General features: G+C 42.7%; 1 protein-coding gene across 1 annotated transcript in view; it reads left to right on the top strand.

Annotated features, from left to right (window-relative positions):
• Positions 1-3,971: 3,971 nt before the first annotated feature.
• Positions 3,972-18,835, top strand: part of ahr1b (aryl hydrocarbon receptor 1b) — a 50,466-nt gene continuing 35,602 nt past the window's right edge. The window contains exons 1-2 of the mRNA XM_083776593.1: positions 3,972-4,684; positions 11,093-11,280. Of these exons, the coding sequence (XP_083632719.1) occupies positions 4,644-4,684; positions 11,093-11,280 (229 nt within the window). The 5' untranslated portion in view covers positions 3,972-4,643. The remainder of the gene's footprint in view (positions 4,685-11,092; positions 11,281-18,835) is intronic.

The following is an 18,835-nucleotide window of genomic DNA, read 5'->3' as shown; positions in this document are numbered from 1 at the left end:
AAGCTCACAACGTGCCACATTTGCGGAGTGATTTGATCTTGTAGCTCTGCTGCACACTTTTCACTGTGTGGTAGCAGGCTAGTAGCCCGTCATTTCAAGTCAACTTTTCATTTGAGTGCCACCAGCACCACACTGCCCAACCCGTCCCGTTGAGGATATCCCTTTTAGAAAGACACTGCACTAGGTGAGACATCAAGTGTGAATGGGAGTGCACTGGTTGCCTCCCCACACACCAGTATGGCAGTCACAACAGTGTGAGTGGTAGCAGTGATGGAAGAAGTACTTGCGTGTTTTACTTAAATAAAATCAATACCCTAATAATAATAACCCTATTGTCTGTTAAGTACAATTATGCTATTCCAAATTCAAGTGAGAAAACGTATTGTCATCTAAATATACTTGAAGTACCAAAAGTAAGTACTCAGGTCCCATTTCACAAGTTTTCAAATGTATGCTCTCGCTGACTTACCCTGTCTTTTTCAAATAGCAGATCTACAAGCACACATAGCAACGCAAAGTGACACACTGAGCTTGTAGATCTGCTATCTTCAAATTGCCAAAGCATAATAGGCCTTAAGTGGTTTGTTAGCCTATAACCAGTAAGACGCCCTGAGGGCGAGAAGTGTGCACGCATCCGCCTGGGTGACGGCAGACTGCTGGGCGAACGCTAGTGCTTTGGCATGGGGGTCAGATCAACATATGGAATGAAATATCTACTGGCCATATATGGAGCGTGTCTTGAGTATGCATGGTCTGATGAGGTCAGATCAACATATGGAGTGTCACAACAGGTCAGCTTCATATATGGAGATCTAAGGGTGGCAGTGTGGGCAGTGTCTTGAGTGTACAGGGTTTGATGAGGGCCCAGGTAGGGCCGGGCCTTAATTTTCAATTTCGGGTTTAATGATGTCAGAATGACATATGGAGTGTCTGATGTCACGAGGCGTGACTGACAACCATCTATGAGATCTAAGGATCTCCAGGATGTCACGACACATGGTGTCACGAGGTGTGACCATATATGGAGCCATGATGTTACAAGGCGTGACCAAATATGGAGGCGTTATATGGCCATATATTGACTTTCCCATATATGGGGAAGGGCCCCTGGCGATGTCGTCTACGTGGCGACTACATAATATGCTCATATATGGAGATCCCTGATGATGTCATGTGATGTCACGAGGCATGGCGGTGTGACGGACCAACGAGAAATGCACTTTTTTTTATAGTAAATGCCACGACTCGCGGTCACAATAGTTAATACATAAAGTTTCCAACTAATGATAGTGAAGTAAAAGTGGTTGTCTTTGATATGTAATGGAGTGGAAGTAAGAATATAGAAAATTGGAAGTACTCCAGTAAAGTTATATTTAAAAACAAAAATCTAAATTGTACTTGAGTGAATGTACTTATTTTTTTCCATTACTGAGTGGTAGTGCACTGGTTTCTCCTCCCATCCATTCATCCCAGGCCCACTAGGACAGTCTGTCACTCACAACCTTGACAGCAAAGAGCACAGCTTTGCTTCCTTGGAGCAGAGAGCATGAAAAACACATTCACAGCTGCGATGGCCTCCATCCCCACCGGGACCCGCTGTGTCTACACAAACACAGAACCTCTCTTATACCCCACACACCCTGGCGCATGTACACACACACACACACACACACACACACACACACACACACACACACACACACACACACACACACACACACACACACACACACACACACACACACACACACATTACTATCGAGCACCAGGAAATAATTCCCCATTCATTTTCCCCATAGATGTTTCAAAAAGTATTTATTTAAAGGTCTTTAAAGGCTTGGACAAAGCCAACAGCCAAGTTGGACAATCATGACAATAAACAAAGTTTTTTGGCCGAACAAATAATTAGAAAGAAGAAAAACAACAAAAGAATTGTTGTACCCTGCCCTTTTATTCGTCTTTCTAATTATCCGTTCGGCCACTGACCGTGTTTTTTCCGTGCTCACTGCAATCGCTCCATCACATCACGGAAAGGGAAACTGCTAAAGCTGGCCCCGCTGTGGGAAACTAAAGCTGTGTGCGCTTGTAAACACAAAGTTAAAGTCAGTGACGTATCACAGCCACAACGCACAGGTGAAAGCGCTGACGGTCTATGACTTGGCCACTTGGACTGTGCACAAAGTTGTACGTGAGCAACGTGTACAACTTCTCAATTGTATAGATGGATATAGTCCAAGTCTCCAAGACCATTTATCTTTAGATGCTCTCCAGTGTCGCTCGCTGTAAGTAGCCAATCTACAACAGACGCATCACATTGTATTCTTTGAAGTTCTGCCACTCATTTGTACTTTGTCTGTACAAATGGCACTGACGAAGGTCTGAGGACCGAAACGTTTGCTTTTTAATTGCACCATGAGCACAGAGCACCATGAGCACAGCATGATAAAATAAAAGAAAATATATTTTCCTAAGTCTCAGTCTAAGGAGTTTTACTTCTTTTTCTATACGGTGAGCGAGTCTTTTCCAGTCAAAGTTTTCCTTATGTTTTTGAGACCACCGCTACCGTAGTTACGTTTGAAGAGAGAAAAAAAGGACGAAGAAAGGCGCAACAGTTTTCTCAGTACTTTGTCTGTCCACATCGACAGGCTGACTGATCACTGCTCACGCTTTTCAAAGTCTAGGACGACTGGGTACGATGGTGACATTGGTTGTGTTTTGTCCTCTGCCAGCACCATACAGTCAAGCTTTTGTCTGTCTGTCTCTGTCTCTGTCTCTGTCTCTGTCTCTGTCTCTGTCTCTGTCTCTCAACAGGCCTATACTATTCGTATGAAAACAGTGGGTGAATGAGTAAGTCGAGATGCCTGGTATTGAACAGTAGGCCATCAATGTCTTCTACTGTGCTCTCTTTTGAATGTGCTGTCATTGTGCAGCAAGACAACTACAGGAACTGCTTGAAACGATCGGATGTGATCTAAAAAAAAATACATATAAATCTAGGGTCCTTTAGATGCCAGCCACCCCCCACCCCCCCCCCCCCCACCCCCGTGACGATGTGCTAAATGAATTGAGCAGGACAGGTTCCATAATTTAAAAGTCTAACCTCTGACCCACATAGAGAGCAAGGCCACTTAGGCTCAACATAAACCGCTCCATCGCTCCCCCCCTCATCTGGACGCTGATTGGTCAGAAGGAGGGCGGCGGGGACGCGCGGGCGGGGGCGCGCTCTGCCCGTGTTTCCAGGACATTTTCTCACATGCCCCCGCACACCCTCCCAGCACCCCCCCACCCACCCACACACACACCCACACACAGCCTGCTCCGTTGCGTGGAGACTGACATGGGGTTTGCCCCGGCGCGTTGTGATTGGCTAGTCGTGTTTGTCGGTCAAGCACACCCCATCGCTCTCTTGGACGAGTGATAGGCTGACGGCGTAGGATACACTGTTTCCCAAACAGTGGGTCAGGGACCCATATGTGGGTCGCAGACCAATTTGTATGGGTCGTGAGATCAATACCCCTTCATTTTTTTAGTTTTCTACATTTTGTTTTTAATTATTATATTCAAAACATTTTCTAAAGATTCTTCAAAGTGTTACAAAATACATAAGGCCTACTCTGTATCTGCATGTAGGTAAATATAAATTGTTATTGTAAAACACACGCACATCTTTTTGCACACATGCACACCTTTTTAGGAAAATAATATTTTTATGATAGCAGATCTACAAGCTCACATGCGCTATAAACCGCAGCTAAACCAATCCCAGCAAACGCCTGTCCCTCCGGACCATGGGATTCAGACTCGTGCCCTCTTTTGCCTTTTGCGCGCGCCCGTTCCCAAATCTGTGTCGGTCGCCGGACCCTGGCTGGCGCGTGCCCGCTAATGGAATGCGCGCTCTCGCCAACTACCCCGGACGACCTGATGATGATGATGACGATGATGATGATGATGCATTAATTGGAAATAATATCCCGTTTTAAATATGGCGAAAACCCATAAGTCGGTGCATATATAGCTTCGTCTGTTATCAGCGTCGGAATTCGTTAAAAAAAAGCCATGCAGGAGAAATTCAACGTGCGATGAGTGCGTGTTTTTCCGTGCAAAAAGCTGCAGCTTCTCCGACGCACAGAGACAGTGCACCCGCACTGCATGCGAAGATCTGCTGGATGGAGTTAATAACAACCGCGGCTTCTAATTTTACCATCAACTATAAAGTTGGTGGTCGTTTTTGTTTTGTTGTGATTAAAGACAGAAATCGGCAAATCGTCTCATTGCTCCCCTCCTAGATGCCTGGCTCAGGCTGGCATGCACCGCACTGATTTGAAGTCTCGGGACTTTATTGCAGCGGTGACCCTGCACCTTCACTTGGGAAGAAGACATTCAATAGGCTATGTTTTAAGCACAAGCTTATTATTATAGCTAAAACAAAGCAAGTTGTAACCGTTTTATGTTTTAATATAGGCTATTTCATTTATTTCTTCTGCTCTTGCTTATAGTTGTGTTCTTCCTCTAGAGAGGATTAAGTGTAAGAACATTTTCGTGTGGGCTTTTTTTTATGCAACGGAGAACGAGACCGCTGAGCCTACAAGAAGACCGTTGGCTGAAGGATTGATTGGAGGCTTATATAAGAGAGAATTGCAGTCATGTATGCAGGACGGAAAAGGAGAAAACCAGTCCAGCGGGCGTAAGTGTATACTTTTTATAGATACAGCGAATATGTTATGTTATAATTTTGCTCTTATCACTGATGACAAATGGCCTCCACCAGAATGGTCACATTTGATGCAGGTCTATTTATTCATGCGTTGAAGTCCAATTGTGGGTAAAGGCTATTAGGCCTATCAGTTAATTCTGCATGGGACTTAAGGGCCTGCAGCATGTAAAGTGATGCAGATACATTGCACCGTCATCCTGTATAGCCATTCCCCCACTCTGAATTTGTTCAAAACTTTTTTTTAATCTCCATAAATGTATAACTTAAGTTTATTACACATTTAGAACGCATTTTTAGGCCTATACTTGGCTCTAACTGCGTAGTCAAATCTTTAGTTTAGAGAGCCTATAGGCCTATATACACTTCTGCAGCATCAGGCTTGCATTTAAATTTGAATACACAATCACAACTAATAAGGCTGTATACATTATTTATTGTCCACTACAGGATATAGGCTATATCCTATGCGTTTTTATAGATTCATTCATTTATCCAACTTAAATTGATGGAACATTTTTTGTGGAACTTTTCGTTGGCTTGACCTTAAATCACTGCATCGGTGCTGCGCCATTTTCTGTCAACACGCCCTTTAGCTTTGCTGCTTTGCTCCATGCAAGCGGCCGGCACTTTCCTCATCTCATCACCTCACCTCATCTGACTGCTGCAGCCATTCAGGGTCCTCATCCTCAGGACCCACACATATAGGCTATTAATATAGCCTATATAGGCCTATATCTATACTTGGCATTTGAAAAAGGGACCCCTATGGCACAATTATTTTCCACAATATTTCTAGATTATTAAAACGTTCGAAAATGGCTGTAGCCTGAGGCCGATTCTACATATTAATGCATTCTAAATGAGTAGTTCTCACACAGATTTTTATAGATCTGCTATTTGTTTTATATAAATAAACACATGCATAAATATATATTTTTAATGGGTTAGTAAAATCATGTTTAAAAAAAAAAATCTATAGGCCTTTATTAAATAATTTTCCACAATTTTGTAGATAAAAACTAATCAAAAAGCTTGTTGTGTCATCACATGTGATGCTTGTTGCATGTGAGTTTGCATATATCTATTTTCAAATAATATGCGAAGTAGGCTCTGTTTCCTCAACTCCTGTGGTTTGCTACAGGGAACAGGTGCATTGTGCATGCATATAGGCTATATAGCAGCTTTGCATTCATTTACTATTGCATTACATTTGTGCCCAATGTTCCATATAACATAAATGTGTTCATGTGTTATAATGTAGGAAGAGTATAGCCTAACCCCCACCAATAAACCAAGGAAATAATGAATAATTTAGATAATTATCCACAGGCCTAAAAATTGCTTTATGGTCATTAATTTAATGCCTATAAAAACAAATACAATAAAATGCAGAATGGGTCATATTTGTCAATTCATGCTGAGAACGTTATTTGGTAATCCATGCATGACTTAATACGTAATTAACTAATTCATTGATTAATTAATTAAAGTCGTTTTTTTGCATTAGGCCTGTATTTTGCAGCACATTTTGAAGTTTATAATTGGCGTGTTTATGGTCAGGGTTTTCTTTATTTTCTTCATTGATTTATTTAATTTCTATATGTTTACGTACGCACACACAGACACACACAGAGATACTTTCTTTTTCAATCTCAAATTGAGACAATGAATACCTTTGTGTTGTTCATGTTAATTTAATATACTCCCCCCCCCCCCCCCCCCCTCTCTCTCACTCTCACTTTCATTTAATTATTCTGTAGGGATTTACAATCTTTCGTTCATCATGTCGGTATCCGACTTTGAAATGCATTTTTTGTATATAGATAGGTATATTGTAAAAGGCATTTCCTGTTATTTGGTGCCAATATGAAGAATAATGTGCTATAGCTCTGCATGGTCCATAACCCTAATGCTTGATTCTGCCGTGCAAGAAATAATTAAGCATTAAGGCTATGGACCAGAGCTAATAATGTGCCAACCACTGGAAACCACCAGCTGGAATGAACCTAAAAATGAGACGGTATGTGTGTGCAGTGTGGAGTTGTTTAAATGTTTTCTCCTTTTTTAGTGTGATTGCCTATGCAGCGGTTCCCAAACCTTTTTGGCCGTGCACCCCCTGTTACCTCCTGACCTAGCTGATTCACCCCCCCCCCCCCCCACACATGGAAATATAAATTCCATACACTATATAGAGACATACATTTCCTATTTATCCACATATATGCACATATATAAACCTGAATATTATGAATATATTGGCATAATATATTTAAAATAACATAGCACCACCATAAGCCTTTTCATGTCGCGCACCCCCTAAAGGCACTCACACCACAGTTTGAAAAAGCAAAGTTACTATATGTTTACCCAGGGTAACTGGACTAAGCTCAAGAACTTGTTTACAGCCAGGCCCTGCTCATAGAACATTTCATAGGAGCATAGTGCTCAAGGGCACTTCAGCGGTGGCCTATAGGCAAGCAGAGTATTGTTATTGCACTGCAAATCGTTTAAAAACATTTAAATTGTGCAATAACTATTCTCCCCTCTGATTGGCCAACAAATTGAAACTCTTCCCAAGGCTTTTGTGTACTCTGCCCTCATTTGATTGGACAGCATATAGTGGCATACCCAACTCAGTGAAACTCTTGTCACACTTTTTCCTATACAGTGTGGTTTCCTATAGGCAACCACACTCAATTCGTCAGGATTGCTTCCTATAGCTTAATATGCGTGTGACATTATCACCATGCATGCCTGGAAGTTATGCAGGATTGTGGGAACGCCTACTGAGTGGCAAAACTCATACTCTACTTTCTTGCTTTGCAGCCCATAAATCGAAACAGAAAAGTCCTATCTGATTGCATTAACAACGTTAAACTCACCTTGTCACTTGATGCATGCCCATACCCTCTATCTGCAAAGACTGTAATGTTCATTATGGAATGGCACCATTCTTTTTCACTCTGTGTCTCAGACTCAGAGGAGGGCTGTGTGCAGTTTAGAAACCGGCCTTTCCAGCCACATCATTCAAAGCCTTCTGATTGGTCCCTGATGGATTGGTCCCTGATTTTTGGAAAAAACTAAAAACAAATGATATGCCCATTCACCATGCTGCACCTGTGATGTTTATTGTTATGATTTGTTTATGTTTTATTAATGCAAGAACATTTACTTCTATTTCAACCTATTATGTTAACTTGCCATGAAGAGAAAGGCTGTAGGTTCTAGCTCATGGAATCCCAATTGATGATGTTGGCAGATTTATTCTGAATTGTCCACAGCCCTCCTGAGACGCGATATGTGTCTCATAATGAGCATTAGTGACTGAGGACCAATTATATTTTATGAAGATAATGTTGAAAACGGTGGAAGAGTTCCTTTAAGAAACCACCTGAAGATTTGACATCCCGGGTAAATATTTGTCGGATCTTATGTCACTGACACTATATTACTGCAGCGCTTCTCCGCAGGTCCAAAGGGTTCCCAAACCTTTCTGGCAGTAACCCCTCCAAAATAATCATATTTGAACTGGGGACCCCCACCCTGGCAAGCACTTGGAATTGTAGGAGTTTAGGCATTAAAGTTTGTTTGACTTGGTTCCACGGATAAATATTGTGAAAATAGCAATGCTTTGTGAGCTTGTAGATTTTGCCTCTTACTTAGGTATACATTTGACAATTTGGCCAATGTTTGACAATTTTATTTATACTTTAGTTTGTTGCTTACTTTTGACATACTTTTTAGAGGTATTAAAAAGGTCTTAAACATTATTATTTACTTTAAAAATGTTTAGATAGCTACACTATGTTGGTTGTATGTTGGGTCAACTTGGTTGGTTTACTGTTGAGTGAGAAAACAATGTTGCACATTAAACTAATCACCCCGAAATGATTTGGGAACCCCCCTGGGAACCATTGGTGTAGAGGTGAGCTATTTTTCAGATTGAATGACTGCAAGAGCATATTGGTGGAAACCTTGTGTGTCCAAAATAGTTACTTCTCTGGAACCTTGGAATCAGAATTAGAATTATTACTATTTATATTTAAGAAAGTCCTTCAAATTACTTTACAGTATAAAGAAGGGTAACATACATTTGCGAGGACCTGCGTTCCTCCAATGTGTTCACTTTAACCTTCAACATTTATCAGAAGTAGTTAAAATAGCAGATCTACAAGCTGCTACTTTTGCACGACACTCTCATACAACAGAGTAGGGCTTTAGTTACTTGCGCAAGCAGAGCGCGCAAGTAATAATTTCGCCCGGTCTGTGTGCACCGTGCCAGCCAACCCGCCACTTGATGCGTATGGAAATAAAACAGCAAATTTGTGCCTGGTTTGCTGGGACCAGAATACATAAATGACCATATGTCTTATGTCATCATTTAGAGCTAGTCATACGTATACTATATACATAATCAGTCAAATATAATAGCAAATTGTGCCTGATTTGCTGGGACCAGAGTACATGGTGTGTATATGTATGACTAGCTCTCAATGATGACGTAAGAAATATGGTCATTTATGTAATCTGGTCCCAGCAAACCAGGCACAAATCTGCTGTTTTATTTGCATACGCATCAAGTGGCGGGTTGGCTGGCACGGGTTTTGGTGCAAAGTAACCACAGTATACCGCTAATCAACTTACAACTACATACTCTATATAGTATATGTATAACTGCTCTCAATGATGACGTAAGTAATACAACATTATGAGACACATATTACTCTGATCATGATTTAGTATTAATATCACTATAGTCCAAGATGAAAAACATTTAAAACAATTGACAATTTACAATAAATAATAAAAAAATAATTATACTGTTACTGTATAACATATTCTAATTCAGTTTATATACCTTTTTTTTCATCACATATCAATGATTTATTTTTCTTTGAAAAACTAAAAAGGGATCTAGAATATTTCTAAATTGATAAAAGTGTATTTCTTATATAGATAGAAACTTGAACCATACTTAATAATACTAGGTGTTTACATGCATAAAGTAGATAGGTAGCAAATAGTTACACCTAATAATTAGACATTTCAAACGTTCCTTCACAGAGATACTGAGATTCCACATTTACAGCAGTCGAAAGTACTTGCGCGCTCTGCTTGCACACTAGTTGGCCATTTATGGCCTACTAGTGTGTAACAAGCAAGTATGCACTCGACAGAGTGCAGTTCTAGTTTAAAAATAAATCACACCCGTGTGAAGTGAGGGGCGCTAATATATTAAAGTCTAACTCATGTTGATTAGGTGATGTAATGGTGATGTAAAACAAACGGTGCAAACACAAACATTATACGCCATTAACAATAAAGCGACAATATGACGTAAATGACACACTATGACTACCTGACAGAAACGATATTGTGATGCTGCACTTTAGTTTCAGTGTTCATTATGAAACCTTTTGGCCAGCGGCTTAAATACTCGTGGAACGAATGGAGTTAGAATGTGTCTATAGTCCCATAGCATAGACCAGTGGTTCTCAAACCTTATGTCAAGGTCCCCCAAATCGACATTTATTAGCCTGAAGACCCCCATTTGAAAAATATATGAGCAGTGATTCTCAACCATTTTAATTTCAAGGACCCCCAGTTTGACATGAATTTAGGCTACGGACTCCCATTTAATGGCATTTAAACTGGGAACCCATTTACATTTTGAATGGGGAACCGGGGAACCAAAAATGGGGGTTCCATTTATACAATGGGGTCCATTTGGTTCCTAAACTACCATTTAGCTGGGGACTCCCGGAACTATACGTCAAGGACCCCTAGTGGTCCCAGGATCCCACTTTGAGAACCAATACCATAGACACACACAGCCCTGGCAGGCTTGCCCTCTCCTTGCACACAGGGCAGAAAAGAAGAAATCATTAGGACCAAATACAAACCAAAAGGAACAAACAGATGACCACAAAAATGGGTTACATGGGGCGCCTCCTGGCCAATTGGTCCAGGTGTATGCCACATATAGGCTTTGGCCTGACAGCGAGTCGTGTGTTCGAGTCCCATTCATGACGACCTTTGCTGCATGTCTCTCCCCTTCTCTCTCTCCCTCTTTCCTGTCAGTCTTCACTTGATACTATCAATAAAAGCAGAAAGCCACACAAAAAAAACAGGTCGCCCCTATTCCATCTCGCCCACGCTTTTTTCCGCCGACTGCGGCGGTTCTTGTATTCTTTATTTTGTTTTACTGAGAATAAGGTTAGAAATACGTTTAGGGTTAGGCCACGCAGTTCCGGCTGTACGCCCGTGGCAAGTTAGTAAAGGGGCGAGTTGTTTGGTATTCCAAAAATGTAGTGAAGGGGTCATCACAATTCCTAAATATTTGAAAAGTGAACCCTTTGTCCCCCAATCCTTTCCCAGGGTGAAGCAGCCACCGGCCGAGGTGACCAAGTCCAACCCGTCCAAGCGACACCGGGACAGGCTAAACGGAGAGCTGGAGAGACTGGCCAGTCTGTTGCCTTTCCCTGAAGAGGTGACCTCCAGCCTGGATAAACTGTCCATCCTACGCCTTAGTGTCAGCTACCTGCGAGCCAAGAACTTCTTCACTGGTAAAATTCCATTCTTGTGTTCGCTGTTCAGTTTGCTGGGACCTGAAAATGATTCACAGTGTTATATGATGGTTTGTGTGGGCAAAGAACAGCTTTGAACGGAGCAGTGATTATCTAATAATGTATCCGGCCATCCCATAACTCTCAGAGTGTACATATTCGTACACATTTGGTTCCTAACTGTCCCTAGGTCGATTCTAGCAGGCCCCAGCCATGTGTCGGAAGTGTCCCTGAGCAAGACACTTATCCCCTAACTGCTCCCGAGTGTCATACTAATGGCTGCACACTGCTTGCCAGCCAGACTGTTGCCTCCCACAATTTTCGAACGCTTCCGTCATACAGTCTGGAGCAACGGAGGCTCTGAAAATGTTCAAGCGATAAAGTGCATGTGACGCTTTCTTCCCGCTTCTGCTTCGTCTTTACAGTTGCGCAAATCTGTCCTAATAGAAATAAAAATGATTGAAACACATACAGCTTGCTGCTTAATGATTATCAGAAATGGGAATTCTAAAATAAATAGTAATATATGTTTTAAAATATATTTTGGTGAACAGAAATGGCGAACAGATGATAGCTTCCCTTCTCTGCTTTCGGGAGTAGTAGTTCCAGACTGTATATAGCATTCGGAGATTGTGGAATAGTTGTCTGGCTATGCGAGACTGTAGGATGGGTAAATGCGGACAAAGTGCAAATATTCTGGGCTACATTGAAAATGCCCTTCAACTGTACTCCGAGTTGAAATGTTATGATGATGATGATGATGATGATGATTATAATGAAGGTGGTCCCTTATTGGCCAAGGGTTTCCACTGACATACCGACAGACATACTGAAGGCCGATTTGCTCAGACACATATGCCGTAAATTCTCAATTAATTGTCAATGGCATTTGATGTCTTAAGACAGAATCTACACTATAGCTGTTTATAGGAGGGGGGCTAGCGCCCCTCAAAAACACCCCAAGGAGTGGAGACCAATTATTTAATTAATTATTCATTAACCCCCTCAAGGACCCTGGACCCCACTTTAGGAACCACTGGAATAGAGTATAATGAATGGTGTCCTGAGTTGATGCTGACTGAGTTGATGCTAACTGACAAGTTCTGGTCATCATTGTAAACACAGTTGAGCCTCCGCTGCTCCAGTGAACGTGAAGTGAGCGCTTATACCGCATGACTTATGTACAACAGCACTGGATGAGCACGCTGCTGTTGGTGGTGCATTTGATTTTGATCAAATGTCACATAGCCTTAGAACATGTTCTTGCATTTTCATCGTACAGTGGATGGGTAATTTGTTGTGTTTTGACAAACCTGGTTCACTTGAGATTGAGTTGTCTTATTCATTCAAGGATGTTTTTTAACAATGGAAGTTGGAGATCCATGGCCATGCAATACCCGTTGTACCCGTGTCAATGCAGATCCATGGCCATGCAATACCCGTTGTACCTGTGTCAAAGTTCCCCCTTGTACCCGTGTCAAAGTACCCGTTGTACCCGTGTCAGAGTACCCGTTGTACCCGTGTCAGAGTACCCGTTGTACCCGTGTCAGAGTACCCGTTGTACCCGTGTCAGAGTACCCGTTGTACCCGTGTCAGAGTACCCGTTGTACCCGTGTCAAAGCCGTTCCACCCATCTTTCTGTGTCCCTTTTATGCCCATATATGGAGATTTCTGTATCTGTCTCTCTGTGTCCCTTTATTCTTATACAGGTATATGGATTTCTGTGTCAGGCATGCCCAAATATGGAGTGTTGTGATGTCAGAACAAACCAGCTCCATATATGGACCCTGGGCAGGGGCCTGGGGGGTGTGGAACGCGTGTGTCGAATTTGAATTTGGTGGGGCGAACAGTTCTCAAGTTACGTGGATTTCAACCGTACACGTACAGACTTACAGAGACATGGTGCATTTATAGATACTAGAGCAGTGCCCGTTTGGCACTGGCCTTCTTGGAACGATGCAAGTTGGAAATGCATGACCCACCTAGTTATTATGTATGAGTCCCTTTTATGCCCATATATCAGGGGTGGGCAATTATTTTTCCCAAGGGGCCAAATGAGAAACAGAAAATATTTTGGAGGGCCGGGCCAAAAGGCTGAACTTAATTATGCATAATATCAATTTTATTTCTATATAAAAAGCAGTAAATGTCATTGTTTTGCAAAGCAATGGTAAACAAAATATGAAACATTTGACTCAAATTATAGGCAGAGTGACTATTTTACATCATGATGATGTACAATAAGAGCGCCCCTCACTTCACATGGGTGTGATTCTTTTTACTTTCTACTTGCAGGCTTGAGACGTTTCCTTTCCCAGTTGAAAACTATGTTTTTGTTTAAGTTACAAGTCCTGTAAATACTAGCATTTTCTTCATTTAGTGCCGGAAGTGCATCAAAATAGAAGCTCCGGGGTGCCAGAGTTGTCTGATCGCTTTTACTCTGAAAGCCACTTTCCTAAAAAAGTTGACTTTACAAAGAGACCTCACATCCCCGATCATCTTAATTATTTTTTTTACGCTCCAAAAAACGTTCATATTTTGCGGGAGAGACGGATGAGGAGCACAAATGAAGCGCCAGCATATCGATCCATTCATCACCACGGAGAGCGCCCTGGATTAGGAGATACGAGTCATTCTTTCCGCCGCGCTAACATGGGAGTCAATGACAAGCTAATTATTGCACTGAGCGTTAGCATACAGAAAGCGAAAAGCGAAATGCCAAAAAAAAAATAGGAAAAATTCTGAATATTCTCATCTCGCCCCGCGTCGCTGGGACGTCGCTAGGACGTCCACAGACGTCGTAGGCACTAATATTTCGGGATCCTTATGATGGCCTCATGCGTCCTACGAACTGAAACGGTTAACAATGAGAACATTAGAGGTAGCTCTATTAATAGTTCCATTCGGAGGACACTGGAGGTGCCACTTTCACAACCCATGGCGCGCTGCTTACTATCGAGAGATAGTGTTAAGTCACAACCATTAAACAACGACGTTCTGAAAACAATAATAAGCCAACCAGTGATGGTATTGTTGAGACTTGGCAGCCTGGCAGGCGCTGTATGTTGATGTGTGCACGTTCGTTCTGCCAGATTTAATTTTGTGGTACAACAGTGTCGATCGACTCGTGTGCCGAAAACAGACGATCCACAAGCTCACGCCGCATCACCCAAGCGCTCTGAACTTCAGAAGCATGCCACATTCTGGGCGCAACAACGCCATACGGCAGCATCTTAAAACATCTTAACTTTATTGGCAAGGCTGGTTAGAGTGGGTTAAATAAAGCAATGAAGCATAATGGGATTTACTTGTCCTCCTGCAAGGAAGTTTGGTAATCAAAGCATGCGCCTGCGCCTACCGTGTTGTGGAGCTGCATGCTTCATGGCTAATTGCATTCACCGACGTTGTCAGCAATAAATCCAAAAAGCAGACATTTTCGCATATGAGGGGGGTGAAAGAAGGAAGACAGGTTCTCAATCACACGCAATTCACGTGCACAGTTGACGTGCAGATTGTGTGCACTGTGAGAATGCATGGGCTTCAAAATAAAAGCGGTTGGTTGTGGTTTTAGTCCACCCATAAGGTAATTAGAAAGTATGTTTTCTTTTCTGATGATCAAGTAATCTTTCGCGGCCGGTCAGAGTCAGCCGACGGGTCGTATTTGGACTGCGGGCCGCACAATGCCCAGGTCTGCCATATATGGAGTTCTTTGTCAGGCATGCCCAAATATGGAGATGTCAGATCATCATTGTGATGTCAGAACAGGCCAGCTCCATATATGGAGAATTGGAGACTGTAATTTGGGCTCTGTCCAGAGCCCGGGCAAAGGCTTTTGTGCTGGTTCTGGACAACGGAGTATCCGACGGACCCGACACAGGGCACTACCCTGTGATGTCAGAACAGGCCAGCTCCATATATGGAGCCTGGGTCTGGCAGAGGCCTTTTTGGGGTGGTTCTGGACAACAGTGGGTCCGACAGACTCGACACCGGCCACTGGGGCGGAACGTGTGTCGAATCTGAAGTCTGTGGGGCGAACGGTTCCCGAGTTACGTGGATTACACATGTACTGTACGTACTGTACGTATGTACGTACAGAGACTTGCATTTATAGATATTGTTTGTATTTCTCGATTTATTTCTGCATTTGTAAAAAATAAAAAAATATATAAACAGAACGTTGAAAAAAAAAAATATATAAACACACAACAAAACGACACATGGTGAGATTGTAGATCTGCTAATTCTGTCCATGGCTTTCCACCAGAGTAGGGATGGATGCCCGCGAATCAAGTGGGTATAAAGGCCTTAGTTGCTGCTGCTGCGGTCTCTCCAGCGTTATGAGGATGTCCAACTCATCGCTGTCTTTGGGTGTGGGACGGGTTTTCCCTGACGCCCTTCCTTCATGCCACATTTCGTCAGCCAGTGGAAAGGAGTTATAGACAGCTAGGACTTGTCTGCTTGGACTGCTTATTTTAAGCGACTTTGGGCTTGTTTTTGTGTAAGAGTTGCTCGTAAATATTGGGCTTGTTTTTAAAGTGTAGTTATTTGGACTATACCCACATTATTGTATTTCTTCGCAAACCCCATCTGAAAATAGTTTTTCAAATATATTCCAAATATTTCGCTTTTTCTTTTCAAGATCTTTTGGAAATTAGCAGATTCCCACGCATTGCAAATGCGATGGGGTGCATGAACTTGTCGATGAATGTATAATAGGCCTAGGTTTAAAGTGCTCATGTAGCCTATAGTCACTTATTTTGGATTTGTTTTCTCTCACAGAATCTGCTAACAGTGGTCTAGGCCCTCCTCATTCAGATGTATTTGATTCCCAGAGAAGGGCCCCCTCCTCAATATTTCATCAAGGCCTGCAGTGTGTGACATTTCTTCTTTCATCCGTAGAGTGTTGCTCTGCCACCATAAAATAAAAGACTGCATGGTGCGTTCTGTGTGTGTTGTTTGGGGGGGGATCGAAAAAGAACAGATGCACGGCAGTGGACGACAGATGCAGAACGGTCTCCTTCTCCCGGAGCGAAGACGCCGTTATTTTTAAGGCTGCGATCTTTTTAAGAGAGAATATGCTGCAATGCGTCCGCCGGATGCTCTCGGCGGCATTAATTATTGAGAGAAAACCCCCCGGAGTTTAAAGAATTTATGAAATGGAGGGAGAGCAATGTTTGTTTAAGGCAGTGGCTTTTCAAAATGGCTGTTTGGGGGTGAGACTGACAGGATCCAGGTGATATGAGTGTGTTCAGGAGGAGGGGGGGCTGCAAATGCATGTCTTTTTGAAGTGTTTGTGTGTGTTGTTATGGGAAGAAGTGTGTTATACACATAGCAAGAACCCTGAGTGGAAAGCTTTATGTTTGCCTGTTCCGTATATAGATACAATATACTGTAGAATTGTAGATGACCTCACAAAGTTCTACAAATCTCGATCTATTGAGCTCTGTACAGTATGTACCCTGTATGTACAAAATAACAACTTTAATGTTCCATTTCCTTTAGAAGAACCTATAAACCATTTATAGCCTCATACATCGTGTTGATGGGCTAATTGCAATATGTTATGTATTTTAATTTGCCCAAAATAGGAACACCAGGGTGAAAGTGGTTAATAGGATAGGACGAGTTCCATTTACATTCAATAGCATATCATTGCTAAAAAAAAAAAATCATTGTCCAAAAATACAAGTTACTTTTCATGTTTCAAATAAAAAAATGGTAATCTGCAATGTAGCATGTATATGGCAGATTTTTGCTACTTCTGTGTGACACTGTAAAAGTAAAGTATAGGGCGTACATTTACAGGGGGGGGACATAAAAAGGACAAAATATATAGACATAAGAGGTTTTCTGCCCGACCCCGATGATACAGTATGTACAGTATAAGCATTCGATGGCTCGCCTTGACCCGTCAGAATATATTATTGATACAGTTAGCGCTCAAAGCGCATAGGTCAGATATAGTATCCCATGCTGATAGAGGCCCATGTTGTCTAAGTGCATTAGCCTACTTCCTGGACTGCTCCCTAAGTAATTAACGAGCTGCGAGGGCCGAGTACATTAAGGGGAAGGAAGGACGGCGTTCCACAGAGACAGACGACGCACTGGAGCCCCTGGGCTGCCTCTGTTGGCCAAGCACACAGTCATCTGTTGTATGTAAACATTGTAAACACTGATTGTCAGGCTGGCAGTAGAGAGGCATCTCCCCCCACATATTGGGTGCACTGTCTGTGTGTTGGTTGGCTACAGCTGCATTAAATTACTGTGTGTGTGACTGTGTGACTGTGTGACTGTGTGCGTGTGGTTGGTTGCACCAAGAGACACTATTACTTAAAAACCTGGCCATTACTGTATTTCTACGTGTGAGGAATAGATTGCAATTGCATAACAAAATATATTTTTAAGTAAAAATGTTGTGCATATATTTATGTTCCTCACACGTGCTTGTCTTCTCAGCCACAGCAGAAGCTGCGTGAAGACCTAACTCCCAGGCACAAGATATCCATGGTCTTCCGAGACTGCGATGCAGAGGATGATAGTTCATTTTCAATGAGACCTGTGTTTTTGCTCAGAAGTCGCGGTGTGTGACAGAAACGCAAGCGTATTAACGTGAGCACGGGCTCATGAATTTGTTGCGAGTGTGCTCGTTTCGTGCCTGCGACTCACCAGACCTGGATTCGGTATTTCGGTTTAGCTTTTTCTTTACGCTTGCATTGTCGAGCCCCTCTTGAGCAGATCTGTAGCAGACCTGTCGTTGATCCAGGCAACGTGTGCGTTCCTCGCTCCCCGTTTGCAAGGCCCATAATGACGAATATTTAATTAGTAGGTAGTATTAGTTTGACGAAAGACAGATGGAGAGCGAGATGTTAGTGTGTGCACGTGTGTGTGCATCATGCGTGTGTCAGTGACACTAAGATGCCACCCTGCCATGAACTTGTACATCTGCTCTTTTCAGCGAAAAGAACCCCCCAGAATAGCGATCCTAGGGTTCAAGTGGTGAAAATAAAGGTTCCTATCACTCACAAAGATTTGGCAGGCCTCCTCTTTGGTAACTCTGTGAAGATCACTGATGAAGACCCATGCTATAGAGCAGGGGTCTTCAATGTTTTTCTTGCCAAGGACCCCTTAGCTGAGAGAGAGAGATGACATGGGGACCCTTGATAGACTGCTTCATAGACTTGTTAGCACTGTCATCAGTGATCAACGATGTAGCAGGCCTCTCCCCTTAGTGGACCCCCTTAGGCATGCAAACAGCCCCATGGTGACAATGTGCTCCACCCAGCCACCTCCACCCACCCCAACCCACCTCCACCATGGACCATCTTGTATGAGGCTGCTGTCATAGAAAGCTTCATTCCCTTCAAAGCCACGTTGTCCAGAGAGAGAGTCTGAGCAAGCCCACGCTCCCCCACCTCCACCCTGTCAAAATATTAAGCCGACTAACCGTATATACATACCGCGTAATCGCGTATAAGCCTAATTATAACAATCCATCTGTGTTGTCTAGAATGAAGTCATTGCGCCGGTAGCTCACAACGTGAGCTACCGGCGTTGC

The sequence above is a fragment of the Protomyctophum parallelum genome (genome assembly GCF_964188405.1).
Source record: "Protomyctophum parallelum genome assembly, chromosome: 11".
NCBI classification, from domain to species: Eukaryota; Metazoa; Chordata; class Actinopteri; order Myctophiformes; family Myctophidae; genus Protomyctophum; species Protomyctophum parallelum.
Note: the sequence above shows the minus strand (reverse complement) of the source record. Positions and strands in the feature narration are given on the sequence as shown.